The 17,142-nt window shown below is 37.3% G+C and overlaps 1 protein-coding gene across 1 annotated transcript; it reads left to right on the top strand.

The window, feature by feature from the left end:
- Window positions 1-13,662: 13,662 nt before the first annotated feature.
- On the top strand, window positions 13,663-14,328 carry LOC147632516 (1-aminocyclopropane-1-carboxylate oxidase homolog). The gene is made up of 2 exons (XM_086807005.1): window positions 13,663-13,776; window positions 13,894-14,328. Exons 1-2 carry the CDS (start codon window positions 13,663-13,665, stop codon window positions 14,326-14,328), a joined length of 549 nt encoding a protein of 182 aa, XP_086663131.1.
- Window positions 14,329-17,142: the final 2,814 nt, after the last annotated feature.

Below are 17,142 nucleotides of genomic sequence, written 5' to 3'. Positions count from 1 at the left end.
TAGTTGAAACAGGAGAGAGGAGAGACAAAAATATCTCATTATTTGGGAGTTTAAAACTCTCCCCCACATGTGAAATAGGCGCCTCATTCATGAGGGGAATTCCCCCATACTGAGGTGTCAAAAATGCATCATTTCTTCTAAATATCTCTTTTTTAGCTAATAACCTTGTCCTTAGTCAACTCTTCATCTTATTTCATTTTTGGGGGGATTTTCTTTATTTCTTCCATTTATCTCCTCCACACATTTGGATGAATCTTATTGGCCCATGGGAACCTTAATTTAAAATTTTGAAAAAATCTTGATCCTCAGGATAAGGCCTCTTGAACAGATTATACTTGATTTCTAATGCACCTTCTATAAATCTTTTTGAACTTCTGTTTCGAGGGAACTTATTTTAATAAGAAGAGATATTTTTGCATCCAAAAATATTTAAAGACTGAATTACCACTCTCTAGAAGATTTTCTCTCTCTAGGCCAAAACTTGGGGAGGAATCTTACATTCTACCCCACTTAAAAAACGCAAGATGTCCTCATCTCGCTGGTGGAGTATGATCTCTTTCATCTTCATCATCTTCTTCAATCACTTCCAGTGTTACTGCCTTGGAAGTGGACGGCCCATTTGGGAACAACTCTCTTTGACTTCCTGTATTCTGAGGTGGAGGTCTTGCATTACCTTGGATTGAAACTGCAGGTTGGATAGAGGGTCTACCTCTGGGATTTCCCTGATTTTGGCGGATAGAACCCTGATTACTCTGGACGGAAGGGGCTGGAGTCTGGAATCTTGATCCCTGATTTTCCTGCCCTAAAAACCTTGATCCAAAAGGAGTTGGGCAATCCATGCTGCGATGTCCAAACCCTTGATAGTTATAGCATTTCACTCTCTTGTTCAAGGGTGGAACTTCTGAAGTTGAAATCCAAGGGATTGAGTTTCGAGAAAAGAACATTTCTTCCATTCTGGAACTTCCCATATCTTGGGTTTGATCCTGATATCTCTTAGGTAGAGGAAGGTTGGAATTACCTTCTGGGAATAAAAACCTTCTGGAACTTCCCATATCTTGGGATTGATCCTGATATCTCTTAGGCAGAGGAAGGTTGGAATCACCTTCTGGGAATAAAAACCTTTTGAAAGGTGATGGTGCTAGCTTTGGCGGGACTTTGACATCAAAGGCCTTGGCGAAATCCTTCGCCATCCGAACTGCTTTGGCCATGGAAACTGGCTTGGCATTCTTCACCAGGATATTCAAAGGTCCGTTCAGTCCCCGAATGAACCTGGCCATCATCTGTTCTTCATCCAGCGGAGGCGAGTATTTGAGGAGGAGGGCGAATGCTTGGTGATATGCTTCAATAGTTCTACTCCCCTGGGTTAACTCTAAGAATTCATTCATTTTTGTTTCTAAAAAGCCAGGAGGACAGAACCTCGTCCTTAGGTAAATTTGGAGATCAGTCCAGGTTTGGGTATTTCAGTCGAGACGGTTTGTCTCGCAGTGGTTTCTCCATGCCACTCTAGCTGACTCCACTATCTTTAGCCTTGCAAGAGTCATTTTGCTCTTCTCATTGTACCCGGTGATATCGAAGTATTCTTCCATTGATTCGATCCACTTCTCCACCACAGCCTCGCCCAAGTTTTCCCCTTCTCCCTTGAAGGGTCGAGGCTGTGAACTATGAAGAGTTTTACGAACATCCAGGTCGAGCTCTTCTTCATCGAGTTGGGGGTTAACATTTCTACCACGACGACCTCGATCCATGTTCCTATCAATACAAAAATTCTTGTTAAGTCTCTTTATTTATGATTCAATCCGATTTTTGATTCAACTGATTCTGGGGTTCTCTTAATAGGTCAGCTCCCCATAGAGTCAAGGGATAAAGATACTCATATAGAACGCATTATCAGTTAACAATTCATTCAGAATTATCTCATTCATATCTTTAACACAATAATGGTCCATCAGACTGAATTTTTCTATCTAAACAATCCTCCATGGGGATTTTAACACATTAATTCATATCTTTAACACAATAATGGTCCATCAGACTGAATTTTTCTATCTAAACAATCCTCCATGGGGATTTTAAATTTTTAGATTTTTAATTTATCAACCCTTAACTTGATCCACTGATCAAAAGTTAACAGTAGTAATCTGCCAGCACAATCCACTAATCTCATAGTGATTTGTTGAAGTCATTAATGTCATTCTAGCTATGAACATTATCACAGGGACTCGTCCCATTCATCCTCATTGAGGTTTTGCTTAGTTATTACAATTTAGCCACCAAAATTCAAAAATCTTCATTTTTCAATCAGAATCCAAATCAACTCATCATTTCTCAATCAGAATTTAAAATCATATCAACCACATTCGAAATCATCATCTGGATAGCATTAATGCTTATAATTTCAAGTCTTAGATTTACTCGTATATACTACGAGTAAAGAGCTGCAGTTATACCCTCGGTATATACGGGTAGTCATGGTCCTTGGAATTATAAGGAAAAGACCATCATGTCTAGGCCTCAAGCAAGTCAGGGATTCCATACAATTGTGGTACTTCCATCTGAAGACCTAATTTATGAATTTCAGTTCAAATAACAATTTGTATGAATTTCATCACACAATTCTGATCTTATACTGCTACTTCATAAAAATTTTGACTTTTTTGGCTTTTTGGTTGATCCTTATTAGTCAATTCACTCTGATACCAACTGTAAGATCCATGACCCCACTACGCAATGAATTCTGGGGTGCCAGCAGCGGAAGTAGCACTTCTTGCACAGGGTCCCACACTCAGGGCCTCACCCCCATGGATATCCGAACAAGAGACTAATCCATCGGTTTTTCCAAAACCAAACTCGAAAAAACTTCCTTTGCCCGGAAAGCACGGGCGATTCCACCAAGATAACGTTTCCCTAACGTAGTCAAAAGCCTTAACTAACTGAACTGATCTGACCGAACTCGTAAGTTCCATAGTCAGATCAAGGGACAGATTGCACTTGGATCATAGAGACCAACACTTTTTTCCTCATCGAGAGGCACAGCCGTTGATTCTTTTTCCATAGAACAATTTTCGTCCGGGATTTACTTCGTCTATCGAACTAAACAGAAATTTAGTTTCGATTTACGGATCCATCAGTCCAGCCTAACCCCATCCAGTCCCATGGGTTAGCCAACCGCCCAACCACTGTAGTGATGGGATCCAATTAGGAATTTGGTTAGGTTTTGTCCCGGGTACCAGGGAAAAGAGTTCCCAGGCCCCCTAGCCAGAAGTTCATGCAAACATAAAACTAGTCACACCACTTACACACCCAATATGAAATTGTCTTTTTCTCAGCATCAGCTATCTTTAAAACAATCCTTTAATGAAACGATTGTGTCACAATCTTTTTCTCAGCTATCTTTAAAACAATCCTTTAATGAAACCATTGTGTCACTGATCACAATCCTCAAAATCTCAGGTTGAATCCTTATTTCCAATCATTCCTTCATCGGTGTACTTTTGGCATCATTGGCAACTAGAACGCTCACCACCTGTTCACATAGGGGCCTTTTCGATAGTTCCTAGCTCATAGTAACTGGCAATATATTCACATATAAAAATCAAGATGGAATCCTCGTTGAAGATCAGGAAGATCAACCAACAGATCCATATAAGAGAGCTATGGACTCATCAGTTGAGGACCAGCAAGGTCAATGAACTAGATTCATACTCGGTTTCAGAAAACAACTCTTACTCCTTGTTCCAATATCTTCCACGACGCACGTGTGGGTATCTTTGGCGACCCAGAGCCCGAGCACCGTATGGTCAGACCTCGACCGACCTTGCTTCGCGAGACGTCCTCCGTTGACTCTCCGTCAGCTGTTGCAACTTTATCAGGTAGGTCTCTACGACCACATTCTCAAGATAGTCAAAATGCTTCCCCAGTATTCTTGACATAAAACAGTCATTTACAAACAGTTCACAAATATAGTTTCTATAATGAACTCACATCTTTCCAGATTGTTCCACATCAATCCATATTACTTAACCCAAATCCAGATCATATGTGTATCCATTCTTGACCAGATACATCATTTTCCATCCCATCACATCAGATTCATTCACTTCACAAAACATCCATTCCTATCTTTCGTAATTTACATTACGTCAATTAGAAGGCCTATGATCTGGTGGCCAAATGAGTCTCCTTACATGGCCAAATGAGTCTCCTTACATGTCCATTTCTCATTACATCTCATTCGTTCACATCTTATATTATTCATTCACATTCTGATTCACATGACATCTCATCTCATCCATTCGCTCATATCGACTTCATATCCATTCACATACATATTCGCATTCATTATTCCACATACACATCCACATTCGTACATCCATATTCACATCTACATCCATACATCCATTTTCACATCCACATTCATACATCCACATCCACATCCACATCCACATCCACATCCACATCCATATATCCACATCCATATCTACATCCATACATCCATTTTCACATCCACATTCATATATCCACATCCACATCCACATCCATACATCCACATTCACATCTACATCCATACATCCATTTTCACATCCACAATCACATTCATACATGCACATGCATATCCACATCCACATCCATACATCCACATCCATACATCTATTTTCACATCCACATCCACATTCATACATCCACATCCACATCCACATCCACACCCATACATCCATTTCCACATCCACATTCATACATCCACATCCACATCCACATCCACATCCACATTCATACATCCACATCCACATTCATACATCCACATCCATATCTACATCCATACATCCAAATTCACATCTACATCCATACATCCATTTTCACATCCACATTCATACATCCACATCCACATCCATACATCCATACATCCACATCCACATCCACATCCACATTCATACATCCATATCCATACATCCACATCCATATCTACATCCATACATCCATTTTCGCATCCACATTCATACATCCACATCCACATCCACATCCACATTCATACATCCACATCCACATCCACATTCACATCTACATCCATATATCCACATCCACATCCACATCCATACATCCACATCTACATCCATACATCCATTTTCACATCCACATTCATACATCCATTTTCACATCCTCATTCATACATCCACATCCACATACATACATCCATACATCCACATCCACTTACATCTATCTGATTCCTATCACATCTTATCACATCTATTTATAGAATGTAGGAGAATTCTAATTTTTCGATATAAAGATTCTTTACGCATCTAATTAGGCATAAAGACAACTTTAGTAGGAATAACACTTTTATAAAAATTCTTTTATGCATCTATTTAGGCATAAGTTCAATTTTAAGGAAAATAACACTTTCAAATTAAAAATAAACCTTTTATGCATTTTACTATGCATAAATTCCATTTTAATGAGAATAATACTTTAAAAAAATAATAAATCTTTTATGCATTTTACTATGCATAAATTCCATTTTAATTAGAATAACACTTTCAAAATAAAAATAAATCTTTTATGCATCTAACTATGCATAAATTCCATTTTAATGAGAATAACACTTTCAAAATAAAAATAAATCTTTTATGCATCTAACTATGCATAAATTTAATTTCAATGAAAATAATACTTTCGAAATAAAAATAAATCTTTTATGCATCTTTCTATGCATAAAATCAATATTGATAAGAATAACTCTTTTGAATTAAAAATAAAATTCTTTATGTATCTTTCTATACAAAAAATCAAAATTGATGAAAATAACTCTTTTGAATTAAAAATAAAATTCTTTATGCATCTTTCTATGCATAAAATCAAAATTGATGAAAATAACTCTTTTGAATTAAAAATAAAATTCTTTATGCATCTATTTATGCATAAAATCAAAATTGATGAAAATAACTCTTTTGAAATAAAAATAGATTTCTTTATGCATCATTCTATGCATAAAATCAAAATTGATGAGAATAACACTTTTGGATTAAAATAAACTCTCTTGCATCTTTCCATGCATAAACTACACTTTTATAATAAAAGAATTTCTCTTGTGCATCTAATTTATGCATAAAATCCATTTATGATGAAAATCACACTTTTAATATAAAAAAATCTTTTATGCATATGTTTATGCATACAAATCATTTATGATGAAAATCACTCTTTTAATATAAAAGAATTTCTTTTATGCATCCATTTATGCATAAAAATCATTTATTATGAAAATCACACTTTTAATATAAAAAAATATATTGGTTACAAGTCCATCAATAGAAAGATTATGTAGCCACATTTGTTGTAAAATTTGAAAGTGTTAAGCTTTGTAAGCCCCTTCATTCAAGAATAATAGAGGATCACTCTCTTGTTGAAGAAATTTGACCAAGTCTAAAGATACAAGTAAAGTGAAAATAAGAGTTTGCAAATTGTTTAATCACCTTAAAGTTTAAGACAATACGACGATAATATTTCTCATCAAATTTATTATTGTTTATTAAGTTATGATTCCAAGAAGGCTTGTTTATGGCATGGATAGTGACTGATTTACAAGATCCTTTTGAGTCTCATATTATCCTTGTGTTTCCCGAAGTATTTTTTTTGCACTCACCATTTGTCACCTTCATTAGATGGAAAATTTGGTGTTGTTGGGGATTGGTGGGTTTGGGCACCTTATGGTTTGATTCTCTAGGGTTAGGAACCAAGAGCCAAGCAATGCTCAATAGTGCAAAGCATCATGCAGGGCCTGGCATGCAACATGGCCCAATATGAATGGCCATTGGCTATGTAGCATAGACTCATGGAAAGCAAGTGTGAGATCTACAAATTGACCTTTATACCTAGCCCATAGTGTTCATACATGGACGACCTTTATACCTAGGCCATAGTGTTCATACATGGACGGCCTTTATACCTAGGCCATAGTGTTCATACATGGACGGCCTTTATACCTAGCCCATAGTGTTCATATATGGACGGCCATATATAGTGAAAAAATAGGTTTTGGGTATCCAAGGCTACCTAGGCTTGTGCAAACACCAAGTCTAAAGCATGTACTCTCACTAACTAATCTCGTGGTGTGCCTTTCATAGACAATCGGTGATCGCACATGGCAACTATACAAAATAGGGCTTATAAAAGTGAAAGGTGGCAATCTTGATGATGCCAATGCTATTGGAAGTGAAAATTGGTGTGGTGGCGACTGCTGGCATCAACGTATGAGAGGTTTTCCCATAAAGGGTTAACAAAATGATAGAGAAACTTTGGGAGAACATTTGAGAAATTTGGGCTATATAATACAACTACTATATAATAACTCTCTAGCTTGGGAGTTGCAGTGAATGAGGATGATAAGAAAGATGTGCTTCTATCAAGTATAGAAGAGGTTTCAAAATTCTCTGAAATCTTAACTATACTAAGGGTGTCTTAGGAATTGACTTATGATGAGATGATTACAATCCTCTTAAACAAACACTATCATTAAAAAGAAATCTCAAATTTTTTTTGAGTCAAATAGGGTCATGTTCACAAAGGGGAAAGGAAAAAGAACTATTAGATGCAATTTTTGCATGAAGCTCAAACACACAAAGGACCAATGCTTCAAGAAGATGGCCACAAAGAAGAGTAAGAGAAGGCACATATGCAAACATGGTGTATTTCTTCAAAAGAGGAAGATTATGACTAGGCTTTCTAAAAGCCAATATGTCTGGGTCAGGTGTGCTAGAAATAATATCCCAAACATGAGCTATTTTCCTATGGTTATTTCTACCATTCTTCCTTGTTGTAAGTGCTCTTTGGTGAAGCACATTTACCAAGCATCTAGACTACCATTTTCCCTTGATTTAGGAGCATTCCCCCTAGCGTCTCTCAACATTTGGAATCTACCTCTTTTAGGTGCTCAATTATCTCCACTATTTTAGACTAGCTACTCTACCTTTATATGTCATAGGTGATTTAAGCAGAGCTTGGCTTTCTCTCAATGTACTTGCCTATATATTATGCCTCTCATTTTCAATAAGATATACCCTCATTTTACAACTTAATCTCACCCACATTATGCTCATTTGATTAGTGTATTCTTAATCACTTTAGCTTAGTTTAATTATGCTTAAAAATGAAGTTTAATGTGTGCTTCGATCCACCTTGAATGCAACATGGTATCAGAGCAAGACATAGCTTTTGCTACGCTGCTCTTTGCCATCACTTGATGACCAATAAACAATAGTAGAATTGCTGTCTTCAACTGCTACAATTACTACAACCTGTGCCATTATTGTTTCGATGTGTTGTTTAGTGTTCTTCTTCAGTATCCCATGCCATTGTTATGGCTCACCCTAACCCTCCTTGAAACACATCCAAAAATAGATTACGTGGTGAACTGCAACTGTCGTGAGGATCTTTCCAAAGGCCAAGCTCGTAAGCCTTGAAGTCTCCAAGCTCTACAACTCCTTGAGAAGTAATTCCACCCGTGCCTCCCGCAAGTGTTGTCACACCATCGCGCTGCACTACGAGTACTTGTCCCTCCTCTCACCTCACTCACACACACTCACTAGCATGCATTAGGGAGAGAGATTAGCAAGAGCAAGACTCAATTGCACAATGGGAGAGTATGTTGTATTATAAGAGATATTCGCTTATATACATAGCCATAAGTGTTCACACTTACTTAAACTGTGGCCGGTTAGGCACTTTAGGCTCATAAAGAGGCCTAATTGTATTACAATGACTACTCTCATAATATATCCATGAAGTACATCACTTAGGACTTCATCCTAACTTGCTACCACATGCTCTTGAAGTGGGAATCGCCATAAATACTCTCACACCATTATGGGCGCCCATCGAAGTTGTAGCTTTGGACACTATTGGTTCATATCTTGAATGTATGATCCTTTGGTGTATCTATCATGCCTCCCTGATGTAAGATAATGGCGGTAGATCTTGTTAACCTTGGAATTGGAATAACATCCATCAACAATTAGCAACATCCTCTGAGGCAATGCCTCCTCTAGCCCCGTTAATGTCCAACACATGTTGAAGTTCAGTGTCCTCGATGTTAGCTTGTTTCTTTTGCATAGTTGCAACCAACAACCAACATCATCATGTTTTTCATCTCCTCACGGTATGCTCAAGAGGTAAAAATATTGGTCAAGGAGTTTTCATCAAGAATTTTCTTCAAGTCTTCAGCTGATTTTGATTGCCTAGCTGATTTCGATTGCCTGCTCGTACATCAGACTTCCCTATTGATTCTGACTTGTTTTACTAATTCCAACATGTCTTGTTGATTCTGACTACTCCAACTAAATCCAACATGTCTTGATGATTCTGACATGTACTGTGGATTCCATCCAGGTAATTCCATCATGATGACTAAGTCCTACCTAATTCCGAGCAGTTGATTCCATCCAGTTCATTCCATCTAGTTGATTCCGTCCAGTTCATTCCATCCAGTTGATTCCGTCCAGCTGATTCCATCCTACTGATTCTGTCTTGCTAATTCCATCTAACTAATTTTCGCCTATTCACTCCTACTGATTCCAAACTGCTGATTCCAACTAGTTGAATTCGTTGAGCTGATTCCGTCTTGCTGATTCAGCCCTACTAATTCTGACCTACTGATTCTGAATAGTCCAGTTGATTCTAACTTGTGATACTTGGCCTTTGTGTTCTTATATGGTTTGTATGCTACATGTGTCATGTTTACTTTATGGACTTTTTATTCAAGAGGACACTATTTCAAAAATGCTTGTGCTCTCGGGGATTCTGAAGACCAAAGATAAAGACAAAGCTTGTTTTTCAAAGGCTGGCTACTCATATGGAGAAGAAGAAGTGCAGCACCATCTAGTGGAACATCATGAGGCCTACTTTCCTTTTGGAGATTATGTTTTTTGATGTTGCATGGAACTAGTCTATTTAGCTCTCACTTTATTTCCCTTATTTGTTTTAAGGCTTAGATACTTCTCTTGTGGCATTGTAAACCAAGAAGCTTTTGATGTACCATCTTTCTATATGGGCATCTTCTGTTTATGAATCACCCACTTTTATTTTATGAAGCCTCACCTTGGTCATCATACCCACAATATCTTAAGCTTTGTATCCAATTTTTGATTGTAGGAGGGGAATTCAATCCTAGGACATCTTAGCTATCTTATTTTATCTTTACCCGTGTTTGGTTCATGGGAAGGTGTTAGAAATAATATCCCAAACATGATCTATTTTCTTGTGGTTATTTCTACCATTTATCCTTGCTGTAAGTGCTCTTTGGTGAAGAAGATTTACCAAGCATCTAGCCTACCATTTTCCCTTAATTTAGGAGCATCCCCTAGCGTCTCTCAACATTTGGAATCTACCTGTTTTAGGTGCTCAATTATCTCCACTATTTTAGCCTAGCTACTCTCCACCTTTACACCTCATAGGTGATGTAAGTAGAGCTTGGCTCTCTCTCAATGTACTTGCCTATATATTAGGCCTCTCATTTTCAATAAGGTATGTTCTCATTTTACAACTTAATCTCGCCCACATTATTCTCATTTAGTTAGTGCATTCTTAATCACTTCAGCTTAGTTTGATTATGCTTAAGAATGAGGTTTAATGTGTGCTCCGATCCACCTTGAATCCAACAAGGTGTCTGTGTGTGTGTGATTTGTATAGATCAAAGGATAAGGCTACTAGCCTACAAATGTATGTACTCACATGAAAGGGTTTCATCATTAATCGATCAACCATCATTGAGTCATGTAATACTTTCTCTCAATTGAGCTTTATCGTATCATCTCTCTCTCTCTCTCTCTCTCTCTCTCTCTCTCTCTCTCTCTCTCTCTCTCTCTCTCTCTCATGTATCTATCTCACTCACCTTGTGCACAACTCGTGACCACCATGCAATTTGTACAATGCCTAGCCTTTGATATTTTTTGTGCAAAACCTCAATCAAGGAGTTTCCAAACCTCTCTTTCTCTCTCCCTCTCTTTCTCTCTGTGTGTGTGTGTGTGTGTGTGTGTGTGTGTGTGTCTTTGGCTTATGTCCCTCACTCACCTTGTGCATAGCTCATGGAATTAATACAATGCTTAGCCTTTGATGTTTTGATCACAAAACCTCAATAGAGGACTTGCTAAACCTCCATAACCTGACATTTAGTTGTTTGGTAAAAATATATAAGATCTTGACTAAGAAATGACTCATAAGATGGAAAGCATGTCATAATGACCCATTTGGTGAGAACATTTGGGGCACCTTATCTTGCTATCAACCTTCTCAAAATGACATTACTAAGTACTTGATCTCGTGTAAAGATTATTAATGCCTCTTACACATGACTAGCAGCAATGCATGACACTACTAAGTAAGCAATGCATGAAACTACTAAGTAGTTCATCTCTTGTGTAAAGATTATTAATGCCTCTTACACATGACTAGCAGCAATGCTAGCCTTTTGCACATGACTAGTAGCAATGCTCCATCTTCCTAAATTATTATGCTTCTCACTAGGTAGAGTTTTCTTGGGCATGAATTTATAACATCCATACTTAAATGTTAATGTCAAATGAGGCCTTGGCATTTAGCAACACTTAAGGAATAACTCATTGTTAGATCTGGGCGAATTCACCATATTCAATGAACTAATCCACCTGAACACTATCTTTGAAAATTTATGTTTGCATCCTGAAAACTCTTAATACAAGGGTGAACTATCAATTGGGACAAAGTAACATCTCTAATGGCATGATCCATGGTAGTAGTGACTTATTTGAAATACCTAGCAAAATCATTGTCAAATTTTTTGTCCCTTCTTTTTTCTCACCTCAACATTATGGCATGGCACCTATAGATCCGTAGGTCTAGCTCTTTGATGATGCTCCGCAAACCTTAATTATTGTGTAATTGTTATGGACACATGCAATATAGTCTCTTAATGCCATTATATTGCATTGGGAAAGGGCCCTTATTGTTTTCTAGCAATACTATCTATTCTCATTTATAGCCTCCATCTAAACAAACCTTGAGGAACAAATTTCAAACTTAAGAACATTGATTTTTAAGATAAAGCATGCTATTAAAAGGTATCAACCACCAAGGTTTTTGGCTATAATAAGTTCCTAAATTACTCCTCAAATGATAGTCACCTAGGATCCATATCTTATGGTAATTTTGACCATACATTATTGCCAAATATGTATTTTGGGCATACAAAAGTACACCTTTTACGAAATTCTAGGATGTGGCGCACCTAGTAGTTGAATCCGCAGTATGGTACTGCGTACACAAAACGGGCTACTGTGGTAGTGGGCGAAGTCCTTTTGTTATAGTGGATGCACTATATTGATGTGATCTTCATAAAAATTCCTTGTACATATCCACCTTTGAACCTTAAATATAGGTAAAGTATTTATATCACGAGAACATGGAATGGGTGGGTGTGTGTGTGTGTGTGTGTGTAGAGAGAGAGAGTGAGAGATGCTTCGTCTGTACACATGTGTGTAAAAATACTTTGATAGTGAATCTTATATAAGGTGAAATTTATAGCTTACCTATACATGTGTAAACAGAATAGTGAATGTCATGGTGAATCTCATATCAGGCAAAATCTAGGATAACATTGCATAATTTAAAACTATAGTCCTTGCTTTAAGAAGCTATTCTTTTCACGTCCAAAAATATTAGTAGTCATTGCTTTAAGAATCCTTTGTATTCATGTCAAAAATAATAACTTGAAGTACCAACCTATGCTTTTGGAAGCCTTTCTTTTGCTATTATTTTATAAGGGTTAAGAATGTGTGAAGGACAAGTTGTTCAAGGATGCAATCCTTGGTTCTTAAGGAAACATTTTTCTCCTCTTCAAAAAATATTAATGGTTACAAGTACAGAAAGAAATGTTTTTGGAACCCTTCTTTTCCTCTTTATTGAGAGGAAACGTTTTTCTCCTCTTCAAAAAATATTAATGGTTATAAGTACCTTCTTTTCCTCTTTATGAAGAGAAGTGGGAGCCACAATAGCAGAAATTAAACTTACTTTTCTAACCAATGAAACAAAGGACAACCATCAAGTTGAAACGGTTTTTATTGAAAAAATGCATACGTTACCCACCATGGTCTTATAACTGAAACTTAAAAATTGTTGAATCAATAAATTCAAGCCTTAGCAAATTACAACCGGATTTTCTCAATTTAAGAAGTTGATATTTACATTGAAGGATAGTTTTTCTTTTACACTAAGAGAAAATCCTAACTATTAGAGAGCACACCCATCATAACTTGTCCTGTTGTGCTGTGTGGCTATTAGAGAGCACACCCATAACTTGTCCTTTATCTGGTGGTGCTGTGCTGTGTGGTGGCACACCCATAACTTATCCTTTATCTCGTGCAGCAGCCAATAGGTTTTTTTTTTTAACACTAAGGGTAGAGAGCACACCCATCATAACTTGTCCTGCTGTGCTGTGTGGCTATTAGAGAGCACACCCATAACTTGTTCTTTTATCTCGTGCTGTGCTGTGGCACAGCACACCCATAACTTATCCTTTTATCTCGTGCAACAGAGCCAGCCAGTGGGTATTTTTAATTTTTTTTCCTTTACACTAAGGGAAAATCCTAACTATTATTATTCTTATTATTAGAGAGAGAGCACACTACCGACATCAACATGGCAGCTCATGAAGTTCCTCCCACCATCGACATCCAGGGCTTGTTAGGCGACGGGCATAGCGCTGTGCTGCAGGAGCTTTCCCGTGCATGTGAGGAGTGGGGCTGCTTCGAGGTATAACACACACACTACCTCCTTTATGTCAAGCATCATATTTTGAGGGAGGTATTCACATAGAGCTCACTTGCTATAAAAGCAAAGCTCACCATTCTTTTCGGTTCTTTGAATAAGGAAATGTATGACCAATGTGGGTCTTGTTTGGATGGTTATGTGTGTAGGGAAAGCCTTCTCGACTTTGGGCATGATGTACAAAAGCTTGGCAATGATTTGTACGATGCTATGTTCGAGAGCCTTATTGGGAAGGAAAGCATGGATAACCACAAAAGCAGAAAAGGGCTTCCCACAATTGAGAGAGTAGTCCTCACCCTCAACTTCTACCCTCCATGCTTGGACCCCAATGATGGTGCTACTACCGGCTTCAAAGAGCACACAGACGTGGGCACTCTTACCTGCCTCTTACAAGATGAGGTTGGCGGCTTACAAGTGCAGTCCCCATCTGGTGAATGGGTTGAACTCAAGTATCGACCCAACATTTTTGTGGTTCTCTTGGCGGATCAAATGGAGGTTTGTGACATCTTCAACCTATGTTATAACCACCTCTTTTAGGATATATATACGATATATTATGGTAGCTCAAAGATATTGGGAGCAAGGAGTGCTAGGCGCATGAGATCAATACTCCCTCTCCTCTTTGCCAAACAACAGGGGCATGGGATCAATACTCCCTTCCCCTCCCTTTTGCCAACAACCACACCTCCCCCACCCCCCTCCCCACCCAACAATTAGATTAAAAAGAAACGAACCTCACGTAAGGTGTGAGATATTTATATAATATAATATATTACACTAATCCCTCCCTTCTTCCAAGGAGTGGGATATAAAGAAATGAACTTTCTCTCAACCTTCTTTATATCCCAGCCAAGGACTGGATATAAAGAAACGTACCTTCCCTAAATACAAAAAAGAAAATGATAATTAAAAGGTCTTACAGGTGTCACCTTGCTGTAGATCTTGACAAATGGACGGTATAGATTCTCTCCCCATCGTGTAATAGCTAATCCAAACAAGTTACGGATCTCTCTTCCCTTTACATTTGGACCTCTAGAGGAAGAATTTATTGCGCCTATTCCTAAGCTCATCAACCACTATGATTACCCATGCATGTACCAAGGAGCCACTTTCAAAGAGTACATGATGCGCTACTTCGATACAAGTCTAAACACCATATTGAGGAATATGGGAATTTCTCATAAGTTTGGGACATGTGGTCAAAACTTTGGATTTGCCATAACTTGAACACCATTTGTCCAAATTGTGCGCTATAAAGCTCAATAGATCCCATTTTTCAAGCACTTTCCAATGATAGGTCACATGATAGGATTTTGAAAAACTTATAGACATGTTTACCGAGTCCCACCTTTTTAGTATTACAAAAATGGGACTTGGGAGATTCCCAAACTCACGAATATGGTGTTTAGACTACCGAACCATAAGAAAGGCCTTGAATTTGCCAAGGCTCTTATGGAGAGATCAATGAATGACATGGAACAATAATTATCTTGATTTATTAGTTATGTTCTTTTTTCTTTGGACTTATATGGAGTATTTTTTTGTTTCCTACAATGAAACAATATCTCATTAATGAAAATAATTATTTAGTGTACATTGAAATATTTTCTATTTTTGAATTGCATGTAGATACAAAGAAGTTTCTTAGGGGCTAAAGATAAATTATACATAAAATAATATACTTTTTAGTGTAAAGATAAACTGTGAAAAAAACTAAATAAAAATGAATAAGTTTGAGTCTCAACTTCTAGAGAGACATTCGTCCCCTCTATATAAGTTAATATGTTTACATTATCTACATTGTGTAAGAAAATATGGTATCAAAAGAAGGAGGATCTTCAAAATACAAAGCATTGAGTTGCAAAAAGAAGTGGATAATAAGAAATAATACTATTTTCAAACTTTGATTACAAATTATGGTAGGTCAGCTCATTGTTATGCTATTTGCTACTTCCCTTAGTGCTAAACTTCATTATGGCTAAGGCTTCCCTGCATCTCCAGAGGTTTGATAGAAACTCAATATGAAAAGCTTTGTGTGAATGTATGCTCTTGTGTGTGTGTGTGTGTGTAGAGTGTGTGTGTGAGAGCATATCTTGATACAAAGTTCTGTTGGAAATTATTTCATCCCCAGATGGAATTCTACAATCCTCACCAAGTCAGTGACTCCATGAAGCTTTTCGCAACCAACTATCATACCTGGTCTTTCTACACTCAGTTGTTGCTGGAAGGAGCTGGTGTGTGGATGGCTATCTCCACACCTCAATTGGTGGACCCTGCGCATTGAGAAGCATATTGGATGCTCGGGCTCATCTTATCATCATCCATTGCATGACTCCATCCATACAAGCATAATTTGTCTCCTCTCGGAGTAATGCTCTCATCAGATGTGGACAAAGATCCAGAGGAGGTATGGGAGAGTTTCGATAGTGAATGTAAGATTCCTCCCCCAACCCTCTTTTGATGTCTAGTATCTTCCCCTGTAATCAATCCCTCTTCAGAAATATAAAGACCTTGTTTCTAACTGTTTTAACCTAGAGAGAGAAAATATTCTAGAGAGAGAATATTCAGATTTTTAATATTTTTGGATAGAAAATTATCTCATCTTATTAAAATAAGTTCCCCTGAAACAGAAATTCAAAAAGAACTTTCCAATGTGCAATTAGAATTTATTGGAAATGGGTATAAAGGACCTTAGCCTAAGGGTCTAGATTTTTAGAAATTTTTGGATTATGGTCCAATTAAGGTTCTTATGGGCCAATAGCATCAATCCATGTGTAGGGAGGAGATAAATCCAATTTGTAAAAGAAGATACCCAAAAATGAGTAAATGCTCACATAAGATGAAGAGTTGAAAATGTACAAGGTTTATTAGTAAAAAAATATGAGCAATCTTAAAAATATGAGATATTTTGGGTATAATGATTCTATTTTGACACATATGTAAGGAAGGGGAGTTCTTTAAAGGAGGTGCATATTTCACATAAGATGAAGAGTTGAAAATGTACAAGGTTTATTAGTAAAAAAACTATGACACATATGTAAGGAAGAGGAGTTCTTTAAAGGAGGTGCATATTTCACATAAGATGAAGAGTTGAAAATGTAAAAGGTTTATTAGTAAAAAACTATGAGCAATATTAAAAATATGAGATATTTGGGTATAATGATTCCATTTTGACACATATGTAAGGAAGGGGAGTTCTTTAAAGGAGGTGCATATTTCACATGCTTGAATGAGTTTTAAACTCATAAAAATTGAGATATTTTAGCTCTCCTCTCTCATCATTCAAGTCTAGTTCCAAAAAGTTAGCTTAACTGACCTAAAAATGGTCAAAAATTGACCAAGCTGATTTGG

This window comes from Cibotium barometz, chromosome 13 (genome assembly GCF_041138505.1).
Source record: "Cibotium barometz isolate CiBa-2024 chromosome 13, ASM4113850v1, whole genome shotgun sequence".
NCBI lineage: Eukaryota > Viridiplantae > Streptophyta > Polypodiopsida > Cyatheales > Cibotiaceae > Cibotium > Cibotium barometz.
The sequence above is the reverse complement of the archived record's forward strand: the minus strand, read 5'-3'. Positions and strand labels throughout refer to the sequence as shown.

Bases quoted from the DNA above. Each gene is read 5' to 3' on its own strand.
- LOC147632516 (XM_086807005.1), top strand. From the start codon at position 13,663: ATGGCAGCTCATGAAGTTCCTCCCACCATCGACATCCAGGGCTTGTTA. The intron at 13,777-13,893 runs GTATAACACACA...TCTTTGAATAAG, and splicing joins AGGAGTGGGGCTGCTTCGAG to GAAATGTATGACCAATGTGG.